Source organism: Thamnophis sirtalis, unplaced genomic scaffold (assembly GCF_051295495.1).
Source record: "Thamnophis sirtalis isolate CommonGarterSnake01/CBP01778 unplaced genomic scaffold, rThaSir2_p1.2 scaffold_2, whole genome shotgun sequence".
Taxonomy (NCBI): Eukaryota; Metazoa; Chordata; class Lepidosauria; order Squamata; family Natricidae; genus Thamnophis; species Thamnophis sirtalis.
In genome coordinates this window covers 172,808,477-172,833,395 of record NW_028261382.1, presented here as the reverse complement: position 1 = coordinate 172,833,395, position 24,919 = coordinate 172,808,477, and the positions used below count along the sequence as shown (strand labels likewise).

Below are 24,919 nucleotides of genomic sequence, written 5' to 3'. Positions count from 1 at the left end.
AGTGCTCCCAATTTTTACCCAGAATTAAGGATATATTAACTTTATTTCTAGGTAACATCAACTTGTTTCTAATTTGCTTTCAGTGCTATTTGCACAGAGTATCATCACTTGAGAGCAAGGTGGATCAAATTTGGTTTTCCACAACTTGTTAAATTAATGTCCCAAGTTAACAACAGCCACTGATTAAGAATGCTGGGTGTTTTTATGCCAGTCAATTTGGAACTCCACTATTTTTTTCCACCCTGTATTAATAATTTTAAGTTAGAGGGCAAGGAAAAAAATAATATGAACAAAAGAGGTTCAATGTGAAAGAGCAACAGAAAAAAAAATCCCAGAAATACTATGCCTTTGCCCTATTGCATATATGTGTAGGTATATGCCCCACACCTAAGTAAACGGGTCATTCCTGACCCACAACTCAGTCTGAATCAGAATATGTGGACCCCAGGCAAATTTCAGCAGACTCCCATGAATGCAGGGCTTCTTATAAAAAGAGAATCAGTCACACACAGACATATCGTCCCTTGCCAAAGGCTCCTTGAAGAGAATAGCAATAGCAATAGCAGTTAGACTTATATACCGCTTCATAGGGCTTTCAGCCCTCTCTAAGCGGTTTACAGAGTCAGCATATTGCCCCCAACAACAACCCGGGTCCTCATTTTACCCACCTTGGAAGGATGGAAGGCTGAGTCAACCTTGAGCCGGTGAGATTTGAACAGCCGAACTGCAGAACTGCAGTCAGCTGAAGTAGCCTGCGGTGCTGCATTTAACCACTGCGCCACCTCGGCTCTTGGCGAGAAAAGAAATTGCTTTGAGAACTGGGTTCACAACCATGTACAACTGGAAAATAATTGTAGATTTCCTCCATCTTTAAGATGAGGGTACAGAATTAGGATAGTCACCCCAAAAAGACAAGCTTTTTTTCACACTGGACACAGAACGAGCCACATAGCATCCTCTGGGTCACGCGTTAGGAGCAACAGAACTACAAGTGAAATTGTCCGCTCTCTTGTTCACATCCAATTCTGTGTTTGTTAGTTTTAAAATGGAAATACAGGAATGTAGCAATGCAGCCATATTTGCACACATACACACAAGCCACACATACACGGAGAGGGCAATCCCACTGAAATTAATTATTTCCCCCCCCTCTCAAGACAAATGGGCCCACATATCAAAGTAGTAGAAAACAAACATTACAATCTAACGCACCAGCTTAACTGGGTCAATGGATCAGTCTTAAAGTTGGAGGACTTGACTTATCTCCTGTTGCCAGCAACAGGAATGTATACTCCATTCCCAATTTAGAACCGAGTTTAAACATTTGGGAAAACCTCTAGAAATCTTGGGGAATAAGTATTTTTGTCCATCTGGAAATTTTATTGCCAGTAGAGACCATTTCCTCGCTTTAAAGCACATTAAGGTAATAAGATCACTTAAGGGGTAGGGTTCTTTACTCTATTGTTTCTGGAAGACTAAATCACCTTAGTTATTATTATTTTTTTAATTAAACCGCAAATCTACTGCAAATTCCAAACTATGCCACCACATTTGCAGTGCCTTTCGCATGAAATCTGGATAGCCGCCTTCCAACTCATTTTATCTTCACGCCATTAACACATCTGACTCCTCTCTCTTTTATTAACTTACACCGAACCCCCTTATCCGCTGAGGTTCATTTGACACAATCGTTCCCACGAAATTGAAGGCATAGGTATGATTGGATGGGAAAACAGAAGTGGACCCACAGTAGCAACTTAAATACGCTACATGCATTCAATTGGGTGAGTGTGTGTGGGGAGGAAAGAGGAACAATCCTCTGTGGCATAAACTTTCAATTCCAGGAAGGACTCTTGTTTTCCTGAATTCATTGATCAGACATACACTTCTTGCCCGTGACCCGTCAAAACCGCGGAGGACAAAATCGTGCTCGACGAAAGCGCGCATTTGACGTCATCACAGCGCGACGAAAAAAATTAAAAATTGAAATAAAATTAAAATTAAAGCAAGCCGATTCACATAAAGGTAAGGGTTAGGTTTAGGGTTAGGTTAAGGGCTAGGGTTAGGTTTAGAGCTTTAGGGTTACGTTTAGCGTTAGGTTAAGGGTTAGGTTAAGGGTTAGGTTTAGGGTTAGGTTTGGGGGGGTTAGGGTAAGGTTTTCGCTTTATTTTTACATTTTTCGATCACAGCGCGATGTTTTCGTCGCGCTGTGATGACGTCAAATGCGCGCTTTCGTCGAGCGCGATTTTGTCCTCCACGGTTTTGTGGTGGAACCCTTCTTGCCTACGTATCATCAGTATGAACACAGAGGAATTGGGGAAAGCTTTAGTATTCACTCTTTCTAGTCCCTCCATGTAAATGTATGCTATGTCCACCAAGATTGAATCGTGAACGGGGCCTTTCACTGTTTTCCACTTGATGCGGAAGAGGTTTCTATGAATATATATATATATTAAAAGAGCGTCAAACCCAAAAGAAGAAACGTCAGTGAGGGATTAGGCAGAAATATCTAAGCAGGCAATCCAAGCTGTGTTGTAGATTTCCGTGGACAAATATTGTCCATTGGTTTCTGCAGAATGCAGAGATTAGCAAACTAACAACTTTTATAAAATATTAAAACAATAATATATTGAAACACAAATCAAACATATATATATATATATACACACACACACACATAAACTGTATGCATATATATGTCTATGTATACACACACATACATATATAAACATAAACAGTGGGCGCATATTTCCATAGGTTTTTTTTTTTTAAGTCACTATGCCACCCTTTCGGTATACTCTTTTAAGTCCATAATGGTAAGGAAGGGCCTTATACAAAATGACAGTAGTTAGAATGATCGTGTGAGGAGGAGGAGGAGGAGAAATAGAAGAAATAATGAAGATAACAGTAATTGTGGCTTCCTGCTTTTAGCTTGAACCAAGCTCGAAAATCTTAATTTATATTAATACGTTGAACTGCTTTTAACTCTCCCTCGTGATTAAAAAAAAAAAAGTCTGAAAAGACAAACCGAAAACAAGTTAAACCTTTTATATCTACTTCTTCTGCTTGGGATTTTTTTTTTAAAAAAGTGTTTTCTTCCAGTTATTGGCTGCAGTTTTTTAGGGCTTTCTTTTGCATCACTGATTCCACCTTGTTTCCAGCTCAGAGAATACACAAAAGCGGCTATCACAGATATACAGGAACGAAACTCAACACACCCGAATTTTAAAAAAAAAGGTAACATTAATGCTTAAATGAAAAAGGTCCTCTCCAAATAATTAAAATATTTCTTCTTTTAAAAAAAAAATCATCTAATTTGCTTTTAAAAAATATCTACGATACCAAAAAAGACAACCTAATAAAGTAGTAAGGCACTCAGACCAGTATATATAATTGTTAAGTCTTTTGCATTATTTATACTGAAGGGTTTATGGCACTGGATCCAGACGGCCATACGTCCTCCCCGATCCCACCCACCCATCACCCAACTCTTGGGTCACCACAGCAAGTTGACGCGGCAGCAAAGGAAGGCTTGCTCTTGTCAACTTTAACCCCGTGTCCTGGATCAGGGGCGCTGGGGCGCCGCTGAAGCCATAGCTGTCATTCAACTTCCAAGAGCTGAGGCGCATTCTCTGCAGAGGCAAGGATATGACTTATGGAGGATTTCTTGTTCTGGATCTCCAACAAGTCCTGAATGAAGTCGGAGTTCTCCCGGTCGGCCTTTCCTCGAGACTCCTGCTCTTTCGCTGTCGATTTCGGCGCCTTCTTGCTTGGCTCGGCAAGGCCTAAACTTGAGGCTTTCCCAGCTGGCTTATCTTCCTTACAAGAGTAATCCTTGGTGGCATTGGCCATGTTTTCTCTGCGGCTCCTGGTCACCGGAGAATGGCTTCCGGGCCCCACAAGGGCATCGCCCTCGTTTTCCGAGATGGGGTTCGTGCTGCTGGGGAGAGACTCGTTCTCACTGTCTTCTTCCCCTCGCGAACGGGTGTCCTCTCGATCACTGTCCTTCTCGTGGTTCTTGGCACTTTTTACCTTCTGATGGATGCGCTGATGGCGAACCAGGCTGTGTTTCAAAGTAAAGGTCCGTTCGCAGGTTTGACATTTGTATGGCCGCTCCCCTGGGATATCAAGGGAAAAAGAGAGAAAAATCAAAGGTCAGATATTCCTTCATCCCCGAGAGGATCCTTTCTTTCTTTCTTGAGATGACCAGTGACAGATCCTCTTTAACGTGTACAGAATTAACAAGGGGCAAAGGAGAAATGTCTACTATGAACACTGGGGCAATATCGTGGTTTTAATTGGTTCACCAACAAATGCGCGCCGACGAAACCGTGGCGAGAAAACCACGAGGTCAAAATCGCGCCGACGAATGCGTGCAGAAGCGCGTCGACAACAGCACGCCGACAAGAGTGTGCCTTCAACAAACAACTAATAACAACCTAATAACCCTAACCCTAACTTAAATCGCGCTTTTGTGGGCGCGGTTTTGTCGGCACATTGTTGTGGGCGCGTTTATGACATCGCGGTGTTCTCGCCGCGGTTTTGTCGTGCGCACATTTGTCAGGTCACGGTTTTAATCCAGTTCCCCTGAGGCAAACTTAAATGGCCATATTTTACTCAACTAACTCTAACCTGACAATTATATTATATGAGTTGTTATGACTGGTTTTCATTTTTCCCTAGATTCACCTTAAGTTTTATCTTTTTACGCGTCTCTTGAGGCTGCAAAGAAAAATGCCTTATCATAGCTACCTGAATTTCACTAGATTTGACTTAAAAACTTTCTACAGAATCTATGTTAGCTTAAAACAGTGGTTCCCAAACTTGGCAACTTTAAGACTTGTGGACTTCAACTCCCAGAGTTCTCCAGCCAGTAGAGCTAGCTGGAGAATTCTGGGAGTTGAAGTCCACAAGTCTTAATGTTGCCAAGTTTGGGAACCACTGGCTTAAAAGATGGGCAGCTATCATATCTCATGCAGTTTATCCTTCATTTTTAAGCAATGTGCCAAATCATTACAACGTGGGAGAGACGAACCCCGTTTTTAAATCATCTTACAAAACCTTCGCCGCTCCAGACAGATCAATGAGTGACTAATGACTGAAAAAATAACTTATTTCGCTAAGTTTAATTCTGAGTAGAATGGATAGAAAAAAACCTGAAATGCAGGCTGTCCGTCTTTCAGAAAACCCACAGCTATCTATTGCAAGAGCTCTTGCTTAATTCAGAGCCAATGTGATTAGATTGCTAAACTGGGGAACTCCCTGAATGACTGTCAGACTGAAGCCTAGGAAATTTAGTAAGTGACCTTGGATAATCACTATCTCTTGGACCAATCATCACCTCCACGTCTAGCCTGGATCACTGGTAGTTGAGAAGATTAAAGGACCAGCTATTTTGCCTTCCTTAAAACAGAGAAGGAAAACCCATCATGGCTCATAGGCTTAATCTTACCTAACAGAGCTTTAAACAAGGCCCCTCTGCGCCAAGATTGCCAATGACACATTTCCAGGCAGCTAAGCTACAGCACCTGCAAGGGTGGCTTATCTTGGCTTCCTGCTGCCTTCAGCAAAGAGCCAAGACTGGGCATGACCACTCATGCAAGCCTTCAAAAGCACCAGTATATTCAACCCAACAACTGAGAAATCTGAAGACGCTTGAAGCAAAGCAAAGATGGCAATATTTTCTCTCTGCTCCAGAGGTGGGTTCCTACCGGTTCGCACTGGTTCGGTAGAACTGGTTCGTCAAATCTACTGAACTGGTTAGAAGAGGTTCCACCAGTGGACCCGGAAAGCAGGCCACACGTACAGAAGAGGTTCCAAATTTTTTTGAAACTCAACCCTATTCCTTCCCTGTTATTTTGGATATGGGTGACAAATCAGGTGGATGTGCTGTATATTAACCGAGAGCCGAGGTGGCGCAGTGGTTAAATGCCACACTGCAGGCTACTTCAGCTGACTGCAGTTCTGCAGTTCGGCTGTTCAAATCTCACCGGCTCAGGGTTGACTCAGCCTTCCATCCTTCCGAGGTGGGTCAAATGAGGACCCGTATTGTTGTTGGGGGTGATATGCTGACTCTGTAAACCGCTTAGAGAGGGCTGAAAGCCCTATGAAGCGGTATATAAGTCTAACTGCTATTGCTATTGCTAACTAACCCAGAGGAAGTAAATACAGGCAGTTCTCGACTTAACAACAGTCATTTAGTGAGCATTCAAAGTTACAACGGCACTGAAAAAAAAGTGACTTATGGCCGTTTTCTGCATTTATGACCCTTGCAGCATCCCTAGGGTCATTTGATCAAAATTCTGATACTTTCCAACCGGTTCGTACTTGTGATGGTTGTAGTGTCCCGGAGTCATGTCATCACCTTTTGCGCTCTTCTGACAAGCAAAGTCCATGGGGAAACCCGGTTCATTTAACCGCCGTGTTACTAACTTAACAACCGCAGTGATTCACATTGGCATTTGCCAAGAAAGGTCATAAAACGGGGCAAAAGTCACTTAACAGATGTTTCCTTTAGCTACATTAATTCGGGGCTCAATTGTGGTCGTAAGTTGAAGACTACCTGTACTTGGGATTTGGTCAGGCCAGAAGCTTTTCTCTCCCATATTCTTTTCCAATATATTTTTATTATTTTTGCATTTAAAACAATGTAGTACCGCGAGATCGGAGTGACCATACATTCACATTATATACAGCTAGTCACAACTATTGACAATTAGCCTACTTAATACATTATCAATCCTTCTGTCCAATCACAATATATACAGTTTGTTCCAGTCTTGTCACCTTGTCTTATACCAGTCATAAAATCTGTTCCAGACTTCAAATTATTCTGATTCCCCTTTATTTTTAAATTCAAGGGTGAGCCTATCTGCTTCCACGCCAGGCCAACACTTTTCTGATTATATCTAGCTCTGATGGTGTATTTTCTTTTTTCCAATATTGTGCATAAGTTATGCGCGCTGCAGTTAGTACATGAATAATTAAATAAAGTGTATCTTTCTTATACCCCTCTGGTATTATACCTAGGAGAAAGATTTCGGGTTTAAACAAGATTTGGTCTCCCACCATTTGTTCTAACCATGATTGAATCATTTCCCAATAATTTTGGAAATATTTTGCGGCCTTCAATTCCAACTGAGCTGCCATCATTTTGACATGGAATCTCACACCGCGTGGCTTTGTACAAAACTGCAAATCTCTTCAAACACAGACACCGCTTGCTAATAAACACTGAAGTTCTGAGGGGAAATCAAACAGGCTGCAAATTAAATGTTGAGGTAAACCACCTATAGTAGAATATGCATCTTAACTTATATGTCTTACTCTTCACGGTACTATGAATGTATGCAGGGTCCTAACCTTAGTTTGCAAAAGTGGGCTCAACATGATTTCGTGCTAAAATAAGAGTTTTGGAATGTTGCCATCTTCCTTCTTTAAGTTGCTCCAAATATTTCAAACTGCCCAGGCCAGAAACCTGAAGTTAGTTCTACCTATTACTTAGAGCGCAAGGCAAATCAAACAGTTAAAGTAACAGGATTTTATAAATAAGTAAATGAAATGCCAGTATGTGGTTCTGTATTAAATCTTGGTATATTTTATGATGAGGGACGTTTAAATAATCATAGTCAAATAAAAGTGGAGGTACGATGATGGTAATATAATAAATATCCGAGTTAAGGTATTAGAATTAATATGAATTGTATTTGATGACGGTGGAAGAGATGCACAAAAGCCTTTTGTAACAAACTGATACACTTTCTACAGTATGTAAAGGAGGAGGATTTGTATGTTTGTTTTGAAAATAAAAATATATTTTTTTAATTTAACCTCATGCAGAATCTGACAGCCCCCAACTTGTTCAGCAGCCTCTGAACAGCCAGGTTTTTTTTTAACAGTGTCGGCTGGCGGGCCCCCGGAGGAGAGCCTTCTCTGTGGCTGCTCCGACCCTTTGGAATCAGCTACCCCCAGAGGTCCGGACCTTACCCACTGTCATGGCCTTCAGGAAAGCTGTTAAAACCTGGCTGTTCCGGCAGGCCTGGGGGTGTTGACCTTATTGTTAAGGTCCACCCCCGATGAGAACGAATGCGTGTTGTGAATTTTAAACTATCCCTTCTTATTTTCCTTTCTTTTTTCTTTCCTCCTTTGTAAGCCGCCCGGAGTCCTTCGGGATTGGGCGGCATATAAATTTAATAAATAATAATAATAACAACAACAACAACAGTGCAGTTTAACTAAACATCCTAATGGATTCTATCTGGAACCGCTGAATATATTCTATCACGGAATAATTACATTACTGCGAATAACCCTCTCAAGTGAACAGCCTCTCCACTTGAGAGACCGCCTACTGCCAATTACCTCCACTAGACCGATACGATCGCATCGATTAGGCCTCCTCCGAATTCCATCTTCCAGCCAGTGCAGACTGGCAACTACCCGGAGGAGAGCCTTCTCGGTGGCTGCTCCGACCCTCTGGAACGAACTCCCCGTGGAGATTCGAACCCTCACCACCCTCCAGTCCTTCCGCGCCGCTTTAAAGATCTGGCTGTCCCGGCTGGCCTGGGGTTAAGATTCTAACCCCACCCGAATTGTGTGACTGTTGTGCTCTCTTTTTAATATGTTGTATTGTCTCCATGTTGGAATATTGTTTGTCTTCCCCCCTCCCCCTTTTTGAACTGTGAGCCACCCTGAGTCCCCCCAGGGAAAAGGGCGGCATACAAATAAAGGGAAAACTAAAACAAAAACTAAAACTAAACCCTCAGTGGCCCCCACTGTACCTGTGTGGGATCTCATATGCCGCGTCAAATCTTGTAGAGACCAAAATCTCTTGTTGCACACAGTGCAGACTTTCTTCCTCTTGTCTGCCTTCGATTCACTCTTGGCTCCCGCACCAGACTTTGGCTTCCGGTCTTCATCGCTCTTTTCGGAAGATTTCCTTTCCGTGCTCTCTCCCTCGGAGATGCTTTCGCTCTCCTCGTTCTCCCTCCCTGTTGCCTCACCATCTGTGGGGGACTCCGCGCCCTTAATGTCCTTCCCAGGCTCTTCCTGCTCAAGAGGCGGGTCGTCTTGCGCGGGAGGGACGTGGGCTTGGTCTCCACTTTGAAAATGTTTACTTTCATCCTCGCTGCTCTTCTCCTCTTTCCTCTCGTCGTGCGCATGGGCTTTTTTGTGCCGGCTAAGAGTACCAGCAAATTTGAAGGATTTCCCACATGTGTCACAGGTGTGTTTGTTTTCAGACTGAGCCCCGTTGCCTGGGTTTTGATCGTTCTCAGCCAGCTTGAATTCCATGAACTTGCTAGCAAAATTGAGGTCCAAGCTTCTGTTGCTGACTGAATCTTCTTCCGGCTCGTCTTCCCCCTCACTTAATTTCCCTTGTGCAGCCTCCTCCTCGCCTTGGGATAATAAATCCATCTTCTCCTCTTCCTTGGGACGGAGCAACTCGGGTTCTTCTAAAGACTCGGTTGTTTCCTCCAGGTGCTCTCTCTCCCCGGAGGTCAAGTCGAGTGCTTCATTTCCCGCGCTTGCATTTTCTTGATCAGACTGACTATCTGCAAGAGAGAACAGAGAAATATTGACTTTTTCAACCCTCAAGGAAGCCCCGTCAACATCAACTTTCTGTAATGCCATCGTCAACTATGTTTATCGTTTCACCCACATAACACCTATCCTCCGCGAGCTGCACTGGATACCTGTCGATCTCCGGGTACGCTTCAAGGTGCTACTTGTCACCTACAAAGCCCTTCATGGTAGTGGGTCTGGGTACTTGAGAGACCGCCTACTGCCAATTACCTACACTCGACCAATTAGATCCCATAGATTAGGCCTCCTCCGAGTTCCATCTGCCGGTCAATGTCGACTGGCAACCACGCGGAGGAGAGCCTTCTCGGTGGCAGCTCCGACCCTATGGAACGATCTCCCCGTGGAGATTCGTACCCTCACCACCCTCCAGACCTTCCGCATAGCCCTTAAAACCTGGCTGTCCCGACAGGCCTGGGGCTAAAAACCGCAACCCACCCGAATTGTATGAATGTTGTGCTTTTAATGATGTACTGTCTTATGTGTTTAATCTGTTTGTCCTCCCTTCCTTCCGAATTGTGAGCCGCCCTGAGTCCCCCCAGGAAAAAGGGCGGCATATAAATAAACTACTTAAACCTTAAACCTTAAACTTATCTGTTCTCTGGTGTCCTGCATGTAGGACATTCAGCAATACATAATGACAATAGTCTTAGATTCCAAATTCAATACTGTTGTGGACAATTGTGTGATGCCAAAAATCTCAGCTTAATTCAAAAATGCACGAACAGTAACCTGGTGTATGAATGCTTGAGCCCTGTGCGGAAATGTCATCAATTCGTGTGCAATAACCTCAGATGCTATGACATTCTGGGAAGATTAATACATCCAAATGTGTTTTTCCTCAGCGGCACAATAGAAATGTGAAAACAATGGAGCAAGCTATTTAATTAATGGGATCGGGCTGAAAGAAATCCTGGTTCCAAATAGTTAAAATTGTTGTTGATTTATCTGTGCATACCAAGGAGAAAAAAGCTGAATATCTGAATATACTTTTAGCAAAGTACTGAAATTTTGATGAACTTTTTGTCATGCTCATGAACTACTTGAGTTCATGAACTAACCCTGAGCCGAGGTGGCGCAGTGGTTAAATGCAGCACTGCAGGCTACTTCAGCTGACTGCAGTTCTGCAGTTCAAATCTCACCGGCTCAGGGTTGACTCAGCCTTCCATCCTTCCGAGGTGGGTAAAATGAGGACCCGGATTGTTGTTGGGGGCGATATGCTGACTCTGTAAACCGCTTAGAGAGGGCTGAAAGCCCTATGAAGCAGTATATAAGTCTAACTGCTATTGCTACTTCCTTTAATCTAATGGAAGGAAGCATGCCCAACAAACAGTATTCTGCAAAGTTTTGATTGAACAGCTGGACAATTTATGGGGCATATTCATCAACATCTGACTGAAGGTCCTTGAATTAATCAGTGGCTTTCACTAGAGGCTTCTGAATCGAATTTCAGCCCATGGAAACCATGATGCGGGAACCCTTTTAGCATTCCTCTGTCTTCTGAACTACATCTGTCTTCTGAGTCCCCTTCGGGGGGGGAAAGGGCGGCATATAAATATAATAAATGATAATAAATGACATCAGGGAGACTATTTTTAGAATTGATGTTCCTTCCCTATCCTTACAAGCTAATCCTATATTCCTTCTGGTACTACCAGAGAGAGACACATAGCAACATCATTATATCTGTTCCAAAATCCCAGGGATGATATATTTAGTTTGTCTAAACAAAGTCACCCAAATATTTCACTTTTGGGGAAACGAAGGGGAGGGGGAGGCAAAGCTTCTTAGTCAAAAATGCACAGCCAGTACGGTACAGTTAGTCCTCGACCTACAACAGTTCATTTTTAGTGACCATTCGGTTACAGCAGCACTGAAAAAAGTGAAACTTATAACCGTTTTTCCACACTTATGACATATCAGCATCCCTGTGGTCACACGAACAACATTTCAGAAGCTTTGCAACTGATTCATATTTATGACGGTTGCAGCCTCCCGGGATCACTTGATCCCCTTTTGCGACCTTCCGACAACCAAAGATTCACGTAACAACCATGTTACTAACTTAACAACAGCAGTGATCCACTCAACAACGGTGGCAAGAAAGCCATAAAATGGGGCAAAACTCATTCAATTGTCTCGCTTAGCCACAGAAATTTTGGGTTCAATTGTGGTCGTAAGCCGAGGACTACCGGTATGGTGGTTTAAGTAGTTAGACCAGGGTTGGGAAAAGGCAGGCTGAAGTCCTTGCAAACGCACTGGGTGACCTATGTCTAGTCACGCTCTCTCAAACCGACCTTCTTCGCGGGGTTGTTGAGAAAAACTGAAAGAGGAAGTGCTCTCTACATGGGGCTGCCCCTGAAGAGTGTTCGAAGACTGCAGTTGGTCCAGAATGCAGCCGCGCGAGCGATATTGGGTGTACCTAGATACACCCATGTTACACCTATCCTCCGCGAGCTGTACTGGCTCCCCATTGGTCTCTGGACGCGCTACATGGTTTAGGACCTGGCTACCTGAGAGACCGCCTCCTGCCACTTACCTCCCAACGACCAACAAGATCGCCGGGCGAGGGCCTTCTCTGTGGCTGCGCCGGCCCTATGGAACGATCTACCCGTAGAGATCCGGACCCTCACCACTCTCCCGGCCTTCCATAAAGCCACCAAGACCTGGCTGTTCTGGCAGGCCTGGGGCTGTTGATCGATATCCAGCCCCACTCTTGACAGAATGGATGTTGTGGAATTTTAATATTGTACTTTTATTTTTAACTTTAAATGTTTCTTTTATTATGCCCGTAAGCCGCCCAGTCCCGAGGGAGCGGGCGGCATACAAATTTCAATAAATTGAAATTGATATTTGTGCCACCCTGATTTTGTGAAGGAAAGATGGGATAGAAACCTAACCAATTTAACCATTTTCTTTTCATCTTCAGCACACTTCATCCCCCTGGATATAGACTAGTCCAGTGTTTCTCAACCTTGGCAACTTGAAGATGTCTGGACTTCAACTCCCAGAATTCCCCAGCCAGCGAATGCTGGCTGGGGAATTCTGGGAGTTGAAGTCCAGACATCTTCAAGTTGCCAAGGTTGAGAAACACTGGACTAGAGGAATGATGAATGGAACAAAAGAATACCTACTTTGATGTACAAAGCGAGCACACTGTTTTTGCAACTTTTGGGTTGTTTCTAATAAAGTTCTAGCTAGCTGTGGATTTTTTCCTTCACCGATTCTTGCCTCCCGACCGCACAAACTTTAGCGAATGTTGCTGCATAATAGGCTACGTAACCCTGATTAGATTTGGTGTTGACAGCCATTATGCCTCGTAGAATGCCTTCTATACGTTACAAGAACGAACAGTCTCTAGATAAAAAAGTCTAAACCCCTGAGGGTTTTTTTTTTTTTGAAAGCTCAATAGTGGCTTAGAAATTAAAGGGATGTTGGAATGCTGATAAAATAAGTGTTTCAGATTCTTTTGGGGCTGATTCATCGAGTCTGCATTTGTGAACGACAACAAGAAAACCTTGAAAGACCAGACAAAAACAGGGCAGAAATCCAAGAGGCTATTCATATAGTTTTAAACACATGAAAAATAAAATGCAGGCATTTCTAATTTCAAAACAGGCGGGGGGTGGAACTAGGCCAGTGTTTTTCAACCACTGTGCCGCGGCACACTAGTGTGCCGTGACATAGTGTAAGGTGTGCCGTGGGAAAATTACTTTATATATAGTCAATATAGGCACAGAGTTAAATTTTTTTAACATTTTCTAATGGTGGTGTGCCTCGTGATTTTTTTCATGAAAAAAGTGTGCCTTTGCACAAAAAATGTTGAAAAACACTGAACTAGGCTACTGAAATAAAACAGCATCATTGGCTACAGATAAAATTCTACAACGCAATGCCTGATCTGAAAATTCATGTGTCCTTAACGAAGTATCAGCAATAAAACTGTAGTTGATTGATGGAGGAAAGAAGCTATGTTTGAAACCTTTTATTCAAGTAACCCGTGGGCAGGCATTTAAGCATGTTTTGTCTCTGCAATGGGAATGGGGTAGGGATGAGGGTCCTACAACTTGCTTAAAACCCATTTCCCAGCATCTCCAAATGTCCCCCCTTAAGGACTATCTGCAGAAGAAGCACCATAATTGTGCAAATGCTCTTTGGCAGTTCAGCGGGATCAATATATATTTCTTCTCCAGACTGAAAAATAGCTTTTCACACTATTTCTTGGGAGTGAAAATACTCCCTAAATACGTATGTAGGATTTGTATGTATTTGGGAGGTGGTGGCTCAGTGGCTAAGAGCTTGTCAACCAAAAAAGGCCAGCCGTTCGGCGGTTCAACTCCCTAGTGCTGTGTAACGGAGTGAGCTCCCGCTACTTGTCCCAGCTACTGCCAACCTAGCAGTTGAAAAGCGTGTAAAAATGCAAGTAGAAAAATAAGAAATAACTTTGGTGGGAAGGTAACAGCGTTCCGTGTGCCTTCGGCATTGAGTCATGCCGGCCACATGACCACGGAGACGTCTTCGGACAGCGCTGGCTCTTCGGCTTTGAAACGGAGTTGAGCACCGCCCCCTAGAATCGGGAACGACTAGCCCATATGTGTGAGGGGAACCTTTACATGTATGTATGTATGTATGTATGTATGTATGTATGTATGTATGTATGTATGTAGTTCTATCCCTCTTTTATGTCTTTATAAGTAACCCAAGGCAGAAAACATACACGATAATCTTTCCTCTTCCTAATTTCCACACAACAACTCCTCTTTGAGATAGGGCTGGGTTGAAAGGGAGTGCGCGATTTCAAGTCAACCAGCTGGATTTCACATCTAAGGCAGGACTAGAACTTACAGTCTCTTGGTTTCAAAGCTGTTGCCTTCACCACCACATCAAACTGGCTCTCTATATGGCACTGCGCTCCACTGATGAAAACGTTACACTTAATAAAATGGTATCAATAGCCAAGAATCCATCTTGCAAAATAAAGGGCAGTTGAGTCCCTAAAAAAAGCTTTGTAATTTAGAAACCAACCAGTGATGATGATTAACTGAATCCCTCAGTTCTTTTCAATAGAAAGAGTGACACCATTTCCCCCCCCCTTAAAACGAAAGCATTGTATACATCTCGCAGGCCAATCCAACAAAAAACTCGAAAAGCCTTTAGTTAATAAATGAGAGTTTAAAAACTAGATTTGTTTTTCTAAGAAGTTACTCCCATTTATCTCCCCATTAAAGTGTGATTTTAATATTACATTTCAGATATGGATTCTATTATTTCTCAATTTTTGAATAACGTTTTCCACATTTCCTTAATTCCTCCCTCATTTCAGACGTTTTGAGATTACAGATGTTTTGATTTTACAGAGTTTTAGCCAGACTGGTAGACAAGAAAATAGATTGAGGTCTATCTGAGCAGATCTGAGTGCTTTTCAGTAATCTACAACTATGTTCAACTAGGTATCATTAAGAGCAATAACTTCTACCTTAATTAGAATGTTGAAACAAATAAAGTTTGGCTAACCAGATATGAAATTTTGGCACCAAGGTTTATTATTTAAGGGATCCCAGAGCCACACACACCCCTGCTTTGCACTACTGATTCCAGTTCATAGATTTGGGGTTTCTGGTTAAAAAGACAAATCCAAGAAATCCATTCTTGGCCCCCGACAACTGAATAATGTAAGACCAAACAAAACGATAGCACATCTGCCACATTCTCCGCTGCCCAACTACTTCCAGAGTCATATTTTACTTATCTTTCCATGGGAAAAAATCCCACATCCATGATTGCTTGAGTTAGCAGAACCAAAACATACATATTGTACCAAATTTGCATGTGGGAAATGAACCATTACCTGGGAGCTGTAACCTACACCCACAATTGTGTGGCACGATTAAACATTATGCACCAAACCTAGAGGGGAAGTTGAGTGTTTATATATACAGTCACCAGACTTTAAGGTATCTTCCTAATCCAATTATCTTTTGTATGTTCTAAGCATTTCGCAGGTTGCCATGGACTGCTGACCTCATAAATCTGCAGCCAGACTCCCTAATACTCCTCCCTTCATAATCATGTGCACTTTAGCCCGTTTTATCTTTTTTTTCTTTTCTTTTTTTAGATGACTTGAGCAAAACCCCTCCCTGATCTTGCACAGAGACCTTATAAATTACATGCCCATTGTGTTGTCCTCCCTTCAGTAAGCACAGAGAATCACATGAAGTACTGCTATTAGTAAAAAGAATAGGTGGCATTGTAGAAATTCCGTCGGGCTGGGGAGACCAAGTTTAAACCCTGTTCTTCCTACAGGTAAACTGCTCTTGGGCGGGGTGGAACCAGCAATTCATTGTTTAAAACCGTGAAGGCCAGGTTTTGAACCGAGTGGAGAGTCTCAAGCACAACATACAGGCCTGCGCGATTTATGATTTGCATAACCGCCTGTTATATAAGGCATACATACCAGCTTTCAAAGGCTTAAGTTATAAGCTGTAACGTTTCATTCTGTCACCAAATAGGGAGAAATCAACAGCAAGCAGGACCACCTGAAAGGCCACTATCTTATTAAATCTGACTCAAGATTGTGAAGAGCTAATGCTCCTGACTGCACTATTTAAGATGTGCAAATAATGCAAACGATCATCATCAGAAACCATAAGATAAGACCTACGTCAATAGCTAAGAGCCGAGGTGGCGCAGTGGGTAGAGTGCAGTACTGCAGGCCACTTCAGCTGACTGTTATCTGCAGTTCGGCGGTTCTAATCTCACCGGCTCAAGGTTGACTCAGCCTTCCATCCTTCCGAGGTGGGTCAAATGAGGACCCGGATTGTTGTTGGGGGCGATATGCTGACTCTGTAAACCGCTTAGAGAGGGCTGAAAGCCCTATGAAGCGGTATAGAAGTCTAACTGCTAACGAAGCAAACTCTTGAGCTGCTGTGCTGGGGAGGGGAGAAGGGGTGGGGAGGGGGTGTGAGCAGGTCTTCAATACATGCATTCCTCAAGTTATCTATTGATTCCCTGTATTGATTCCCTTTTGTTGGCTCACAACTTTATTTGTAAACTAAGAAGCACAGCATGCCACCTGCAGGGCAGAAATTAATCCGGGATCTACTATTAGATCTCAGGGTGATTTGCAGTAAATTGTATATCTAATTCCCAATTATCTAACAATAGCCGCATCCGAAACCATTTGATCCTCCCTAATTGAGGATGGTGACAAAGAATGTCTGGTGGAGGAAGTGGGGAATGGATTTTATCTAAAGAGACTTATGAGTTTAGTTCTGGTATGAGTTTTAATTTGTGAGCTGTCCATGGCCTCACAACGCTGGCAAAGCACTGCCTGTCTGAATCTGCAACTATCTAAATGTGGCACCTTACTGTAGTTTATGCACAACTCAAACAAATAGCAAGCCTAAAATGTTGAAGTATGCACCTCCTTCATCTACTGTCATTTCTAATTTCTCTCAACACTAATGTGTGTGTGTGTGTGTGTGTTGTATTTGTGCTGATAAATAAATAAAGGGAGACTAGTATAGATCTATTTCAAGCTATTTAGCTCTCATCAGCTAGCCATACCCTTACTGGGATTCGAACCTGTGCTGTGAATCCCAGTAAGGGTATGGCTAGCTGATGAGAGCTAAATAGCTTGAAATAGATCTATACTAGTCTCCCTTTATTTATTTATCAGCACAAATACAACACAAATGTAACAAAGGCAACAGTAAAAATATTGGGTTTCTGTCGTGATGGTCTCTTGTGACGAGCCGATTGACAGATAATGGAAGCAGTTAGCTTCCTCCCATAATTGGGGCATACCAGGGGTTGTGACACTATATATATATATATATATATATAGATAGATAGATAGATAGATAGATAGATAGATAGATAGATAGATAGATAGATAGATAGATAGATAGATAGATAGACAGACAGACAGACAGACAGACAGACAGACAGACAGATAGATGATAGATAGATAGATAGATAGATAGATAGATAGATAGATAGATAGATAGATGATAGTGTATATATATATATATAGATAGTGTATATAGTATATATGCTATACTATTTTTTTCTTTATGTTCCAATCTTAAATAGCTTCCACTAGGTGGAACACTTTGGTAAGATCACTTTCATACGAACGAAAGAATTCGGATCAAATGCTGCTTAAACTTATCTTAAATAATTTTCAGTGATGTGCCTAAATTTAACTCTTGATAGCAGAAGTGGGTTCCTACCAGTTTGCACCTATTCGGTAGAACCGGTTCATCAAATCTACCGAACCGGTTAGAAGAGATTCCACCAGTGGACCCGGAAAGCAGGCCACACCTACAGAAGAGGTTCCAAAATGTTTTGAAACCCACCACTGCTTGATAGGTAGACGTTGCCTCCCCTCTATGGCAGAGACACAGTCCGTTTACTCTAGCTTATGCATTCCCTTGTGGAGAGAAAAAGTCCTCAAAATTAAACATCCATGGGGGACAGATTCCTAAATTTACCTAAAGGTAAGTGAATCCCACCACTGATGTGCATCCACTGAACTCCAGATAGATATCCTTGACTTACAAGCAGAAATGATCCCAAAATGTCTAACCCTATAGCTGCTTCCCTTCACAAGAATCCTGATATCTCTCTCTCTCCCTCTCCCTCTCCCTCTCTCTCTCTCTCTCTCACACACACACACACACACACTCACACACACACAAATACAACACATATGTAAAAGGCAAAGTACAAATATTGGGTTTCTGTCTAGATGGACCTTCCTCCCATACTTGGGCATACCGGGGGTTGTAATTCTAAATAGATGTGTGTGTGTGTGTGTGTGTGTGTGTGTGTGTGTGTGTGTGTGTGTGTGTGTGTAAGTTTAAGGACTTAAAAAACACAGGGGTGATTAAAATTTTAATTTTAGAAAGTTGCAAAACCCATCTTTATAAAGGGTGAAGGTAATTTTGAAACAAGGTTTTTCAATTAATTATAAGGAATTCTTCTTTTGGAAAAATGTTTTTGTTTTGAATTCTTAAAACAATAAGATCCAACTTTAAAAAATTAGACATCATAGAAAATGAGAAGCAATTAAAGATTACTATTAAAGGAAAAGAGCATTAAAACTCAACTTACTAATACAGAATGAAGCAAAATATTTTAACATTGGACATAACGAAGGGAATTTCTGAACAATGTACTCAGAAGTGGAGAACATCTGCGTCATAGGGAGACTATGTATTCAAGCTACTATGGAGGAGAAGAAATATTACCTGATATAATTGAGAATGATTTTAAAGTGCATTTAAAAATGACTAGCTACAATAATGACATAGAAAAAGATGTTATACGAGACATAGAAAAGAAACTGGTTGATATTTTAATAAATAAGAGTGTACAAATAACAAATGAAGAGAGTGACATGGATAATTTTCTTTCACTGGATTGTTAAAACTTTGAAGAATTTTGTGAGAAAGAAAAAAATGATAAGAAATCAAGTTTTAGGCCATTATTTGGCGATAAAGATTGTTAGAAGGAAAATAAAAGAATGTAATATTGGTTTATTTGATCAAGGTTAAAATAGAAAATTGTTATTTCATCTAACGCTTAATGGACATTTGCTGATCAGCATTGAAATGACAAGGTTTTAAAGGTTTTTTTTTCTTTTTTCTTTTCTTTTCCACACCTATTTTTTCTTTTCTTTTTTTAGGGTTCGCATCATTGTAAATTGTAATTCTAATTAACTTTCTATAAAAATTGGATGAATGGGCTCCGAGACATTTAGAAAACACTAAGTGATTCCTCGCTATGGTGCATATATGCTGTAACAAATCTCATCACAATTTAAAATTTGTAAACTGCTATAAGAACATGTCTGCTTTGATAACCTACCTAATCACATGGATAATCTAGAACCAATGACAACTATCTTGGTCCCTATCTCCTTGTTCTTTGCCGGATACAAATTCCTCTCAAGGCCAAATTAAACATTGCAACAACACAACCTAATGCATCACAGAATTCAAAACTTGCGATTTCCTATGCTAAACAGATGAGCCACTGAAATCCCCAGCAAGAATGTTGAACGTTTTTCTGTCCCTTGATGTCTGCTGGGTAAACATTATTTTTCATCTCAGAACTTCATCTAAAACAAAAGTTAGGGTAAGATTAGAAAGAGCAAGATTTGACACAGAACCCTCTTGCCTGTCTGTGAGACTTGTAATGTTCCCACCTCTCCTGAATGGGGGGACGGACGGACGGACGGACCCCCACAGCAGACTTAAGTTGGTCAAAGTGTTAACATCTAATTAAATTTCTCAGTCATCCAGATCATGGTTGTCCCAAAGGGGCTTTTTTCAAGAGGCAACTGGACTTTCTGTTGTTTTTTGAAGATGTTTCGCTTTTCATCCAAGAAACTTCTTCAGCTCTTCTTACTGGATGGTGGGGAATCCTTCCATTCACCACCATTCACTCAAGAGCTGAAGAAACTTCTTGGATGAGAAGTGAAATGTCTTCAAAGAAAAAAACAGTTGCCTACTGATAAAAGCACCTCCGGGACATCTAACTGAATTCCTGAGGTCCTGAAAAGTCTTCTAAAGCTTCCCTGGTTCCTCTAAAGGCGCAAAGCAAAAAAGGAACACAACTTATCTTTAAATTCTGGAACAACCTAAAAAGGCTACCTGTGCTATCATGAGATCCATCATCACTTTCTTTAGACTGGGGGATAAGCCCGTTTCTTCTCAGGCAGTAGTTGGCAACTCCATGTTTGCGTAAGAGGTGGCGTTCACAGTTAGATTTGGTAGAAAAGAAGGCATCACATTTTTGACAAGGGAAGGGCTTCTGACCTAAATGAAGCAGGGGAAAAAAAACATATTTATCTTTTTTTTTCCAAGTGTATCAGAGGAGCGCCTTGTGTTTTTCCTATCCTTTCAACTTAATCTGAACAACTTTGACTCAGTCAAAGTTCTAAATTTGTTTTTAAAAGGCCCCTAATAAATTTGAAGCAATTTACTTCCCAAGTAGCATGCTCAGGATTCCAGTATAGCCATACATAAAATAACCTAAGGATTGACTCTGAAACCCCAAAACTCTTGAGAGTTCTCCAATATAACTGCCTGAAAAATCATATGGGCTTAATACAGAGGTGGGTTCCTACCAGTTCGCACCTATTCGGTAGAACCGGTTCGTCAAATCTACCGAATCGGTTAGAAGAGGTTCCACTAGTGGACCCGGAAAGCAGGCCACACCTACAGAAGAGGTTCCAAAAGTTTTTGAAACCCACCACCGACACACACACACACACACACAGACTGACAGAGAGAGAGAGAGAGAAAGGAAGAAAGAAAGAAAGAAAAAAGAAAGAAAAAGAGTGAGAGAGAGATAAAAAAAAAAAGAGGGACAGAGAGACAAAGGAAGGGGGGAGAGAGAGAGAGAGAGAAAACACATGGCCAGCAAGCCACTCCCACCAGGTCACATGGCCGGCAAGCCACTCCCACAAAGGAGGCCACACCCACAGAGTAGGTTCCAAAAAATTTTGAAACCCACCACTGGCTTAATAACAAATAACTATTTTGAGATGTTTGCTATCAGTGGAATATTCTGTAATCAATTGTTCATATGACACCACACAAATCCAGATGGAAATATATCATATCATAGTTTCAGTGGCCCATTTAGAACTGATCCACAAAATCATGGGCTTGATAAAACGAAGGGCAACTGTAGAATTGGCTTGCAACTTTCCCTTAGCATTCAAACTCATCCAAAAGCTTCCATCAGTTACTTAAAGGGAATTTCATTTCACACGTTTATTTAAGCCCCCAATATAATTCCCATGGTGCTATGTGTCTAATTAGAACACTCCATGGTATCAAAAAAGCCTCCTTATTCAATCCACCTGCAGGAAATGAGTTCTGAGCTCAAGAAAAGGAAGATTCATGACAAAATTAAGAGACAAAGCGATGGAAACACATGATTAATTCATGTTATAAAGTAAAATCCCAAAGAGATAATGTATGTGATAGAGAAAAAATAGATAGGGTATAGGGCATGGAGAAACAAGATGCTTTGGGAAAGTTAAGGATCAGAATTGTTACTACCTCCGGCCCAGTGGTGGGATTCAAATAATTTAACAACTGGTTCTCTGCCATAACAGCCTTAGCTGTTACAATGTAATAAGGGTTAACCAGAGAGGCAGTTTCTGTAAGCAGGACAATAAAGATTAGGCTAGAAACAACACCAGAATGTCTCCTTCCTGCCTTCCTTACAGGATTAGCCCTGTAAAGTGGGAAAAAACAAAAGGAGATTTCTTCCAACAACCGGTTCTCCGAACTGCTTAGAAAGTTACCAACCGGTTCTCCCGAATAGGTGCGAACCGGCTGAATCCCATCACTGCTCTGGCCATTTCTACAGCAAGTAAAAGGCTTAAAAGCTGCCTAAGAAGGCCACAATTCCTCAAAGTTGCATGCAGCTTCCATCAATTCACACACAGCTATAAAAACAAACATTAGAGAGGGCAGAACAAAATTCTCTCCTAGTCAAGTCATCAAAATACAATTTGCAATGCCAGCTGGGCTTCGTAAGTAAAAAAAACATACAACTAGTCATGCCATTCAACCATGCATAAAGGTAGCCGCTAATCGTCTTGAAATCCCAAAAGAACAAGAGGCAGGAAAAAGAGAATAGTGGAATATCACAAAACAGAAAGCAGGAATGAACCAGAGAGGGCCAAAATACGTTTTTCAGGTGGATTTCAACCACTGTAATCTCTCAAGAGTCTTCCTAATCACTGCACGGGTAATAGGAATTTTCACAGTACATTAATGGACATTTTTTTTGAGAGATACACACATAAGCCTCCGGGAACAGATAATTTCAGAAAATAAATACTACATTATTTAATCTCTCTGTTAAAAAATAAATAAATCATGTTATCATATTGTGCAACAGGCCCAATTAAAAGTCTTGGTAGGATCTGAATTAAATAATAATGCATTGGGCCAATTATGACAAACTTATGCCAGCATTCACCTACACCCAACAATTATTCTCAAAAGTATGCCCCATTCTTCTGCAATTTTCTGAAGGTTGTAGAGGCCACGTAAGAATGAGGTGTACTTTTGCGCGACCTCTGGAACCTTTCGCTGTGCGAGGAGGCCGTGCTATTACCCGGCCTTTGAATCCTCCAAAAATGGCACGAGAATAGGATGTGGACTGTGTAAGCCAAGGTGGCGCAGTGGTTAGGGTGCAGTACTGCAGGTCACTTCAGCTGACTGTTAGCTGCAGTTCAGTGGTTCTAATCTCACCGGCTCAGGGTTGACTCAGCCTTCCATCCTTCCGAGGTGGGTGAAATGAGGACCTGGATTGTTGGGAGCGATATGCTGACTCTGTAAACCGCTTAGAGAGGGCTGAAAGCCCTATGAAGCGGTATATAAGTCTAACTGCTATTGCTATTCCTTCCCCAAAGCCGCGTCAAGAATGAAGGTTTTGTGTGACCCAGAGCGGCTTTTGGGAGACTGCACAGGCCTGAACACCACTTGAAAATAAGCAGCACATGGAACATCCAGAGGAGTATTAGGTGATGGGCGTAATCACGCCTTGGAGAACAGTACTAGGTGGCATTTTGAGTGGCATTAGTGGTGGTAGGGCTGAAACTGAGGCTTGGTCCTTGAGTTTAGGCCCAGCCTCAGGGCTACCACCACCAACTGCTGTTGTTCATGGTGGCCTAGATTGGGAGTTGGGATGGGAGAGAGAAATAAAGAATTGTTTGTTTTGTTTTTTTGGGGGGGATGAGACGTCAGGAAAATCAAGTTAGGCGTTTTCTGAATTTGTGACACACTGAACCCAAAAGGCCTCTAAACATGGTGGCCTTAAACTCCCACAATCTTTCCTTGGCAATTAAAGCAGCTGGTTTTGTACAATTCGAAAGCGCTAAGTGTGAACCAGGACCAAACCCTTTTTATTTTCTGCTCAACAGCTTTTTCCTTTAAGAAAAAAAAAACACCCCCCCCCAAAATCTTGATACTGGTGCAAGAGCTACTGTGGGAATCTTCTCGTTGCAGTGTGAGATTTTTAGGAATGTTTTCCAAGTTTGAATTTGTCATTTTCTTCCTCCCTGCCCCATTCTGCTATGCAAAGCCAATGAATCAACACCGAGAAATAGGTGATCATAACCACAGTGGAGTCACGATGGCAGATATTTAAGGATAATCCAGGCTGTGTGGTAGACATGGAGGGCTTTGCTCTGATTTATTCATCATCACACCAACATTACAAGAAAAAATAGAAACAAATAAGAAGAGGTGGGAAACAATGAAATTAAAATGATGGAGCGAAAGTCATGTATTTTGCTCTAATAGTATGAAATCCCAACTTCAGTGAGTAGCAGTTAATACTGAAGTTACCAAAGGAATGATGTAAATATATGGCAGTGCCCAATTCATTCATCAACTGGACATATTATCAAGATTTGGTTGGTATGTAGTGTGGACCAGTAGTGGGATTCAACATTTTTTACTACCGGTTCTGTGGGCATGGCTTGGTGGGGAGGCATGATTTGGTGGGCGTGGCAGGGGAAGGATACTGTATAATTTCCATTCCTTCTCCACTCCAAGGGAAGGATACTGCAAAATCCCCATTCCCTCTCGATCAGCTGGGACTCAGGAGGCAGAGAATAGATGGGGTGGGGCCAGCCAGAGTGGTATTTACCGGTTCTCTGAACAACTCAAAATTTCCGCTACCAGTTCTCCAGAACTGATCAGAACCTTCTGAATACCACCTCTAGTGTAGACAGCCCCTTCCCTTCATTAGACAAACACTCTTTTGAATGTTCTGGGCCTTTGGTATGAATATTGAATATATACTTGGTTGTTGTTGTTGTTGTTGTTGTTATTTTTTGAGGGGCAGGGCTTCTGAAAAGGAGGCAAAATCACACAAAGCAAATATTCATATGGCGCTATAGGAGGGATTATTTGCAAAGCCAAGAAGAAGAATTCATTCTGTTTTTAAGCCTGTTATTTCAACGTTGACCCAGCTGAATGAATTCACTTGGGAATAGCTTGCCAAGCATTGCAATATCCAAGTTCTCCTAATTAATAGATTAATAGATTCAGCATGTTATAATAACATCTAATGTACAGAATATATTTCCGTTCAATCAACTCAATTCAGATTCTTTCCAAATGCTCAACACCTACCGTTATGCATTCTACACCTACTATGAGCAATAGTGTCCATATTTATCAAATGTATATCTCATCACAATCTAAATGGATACTCATAAGGTTACAACAAATAGCTTCACCCATGAACAATAAACGGTTCTTATGCGCCTTCCTTACATTGCATCCCAGAGGGTGTT

General features: G+C 41.8%; 1 protein-coding gene across 3 annotated transcripts in view; it reads right to left on the bottom strand.

The window, feature by feature from the left end:
- Nucleotides 1–2,093: 2,093 nt before the first annotated feature.
- RREB1 (ras responsive element binding protein 1) overlaps nt 2,094–24,919 on the bottom strand; it is a 191,972-nt gene continuing 169,146 nt past the window's right edge. For 2 of the 3 annotated variants that reach the window (XM_087707500.1, XM_087707502.1), the window contains 3 exons: nt 20,241–20,405; nt 8,781–9,551; nt 2,094–4,118 (listed from right to left, as the gene is read on the bottom strand). In XM_087707500.1, the coding sequence (XP_087563626.1) occupies nt 3,601–4,118; nt 8,781–9,551; nt 20,241–20,405 (1,454 nt within the window). In that variant the 3' untranslated portion in view covers nt 2,094–3,600. The remainder of the gene's footprint in view (nt 4,119–8,780; nt 9,552–20,240; nt 20,406–24,919) is intronic. The other variant, XM_087707501.1, reaches the window with a different exon arrangement.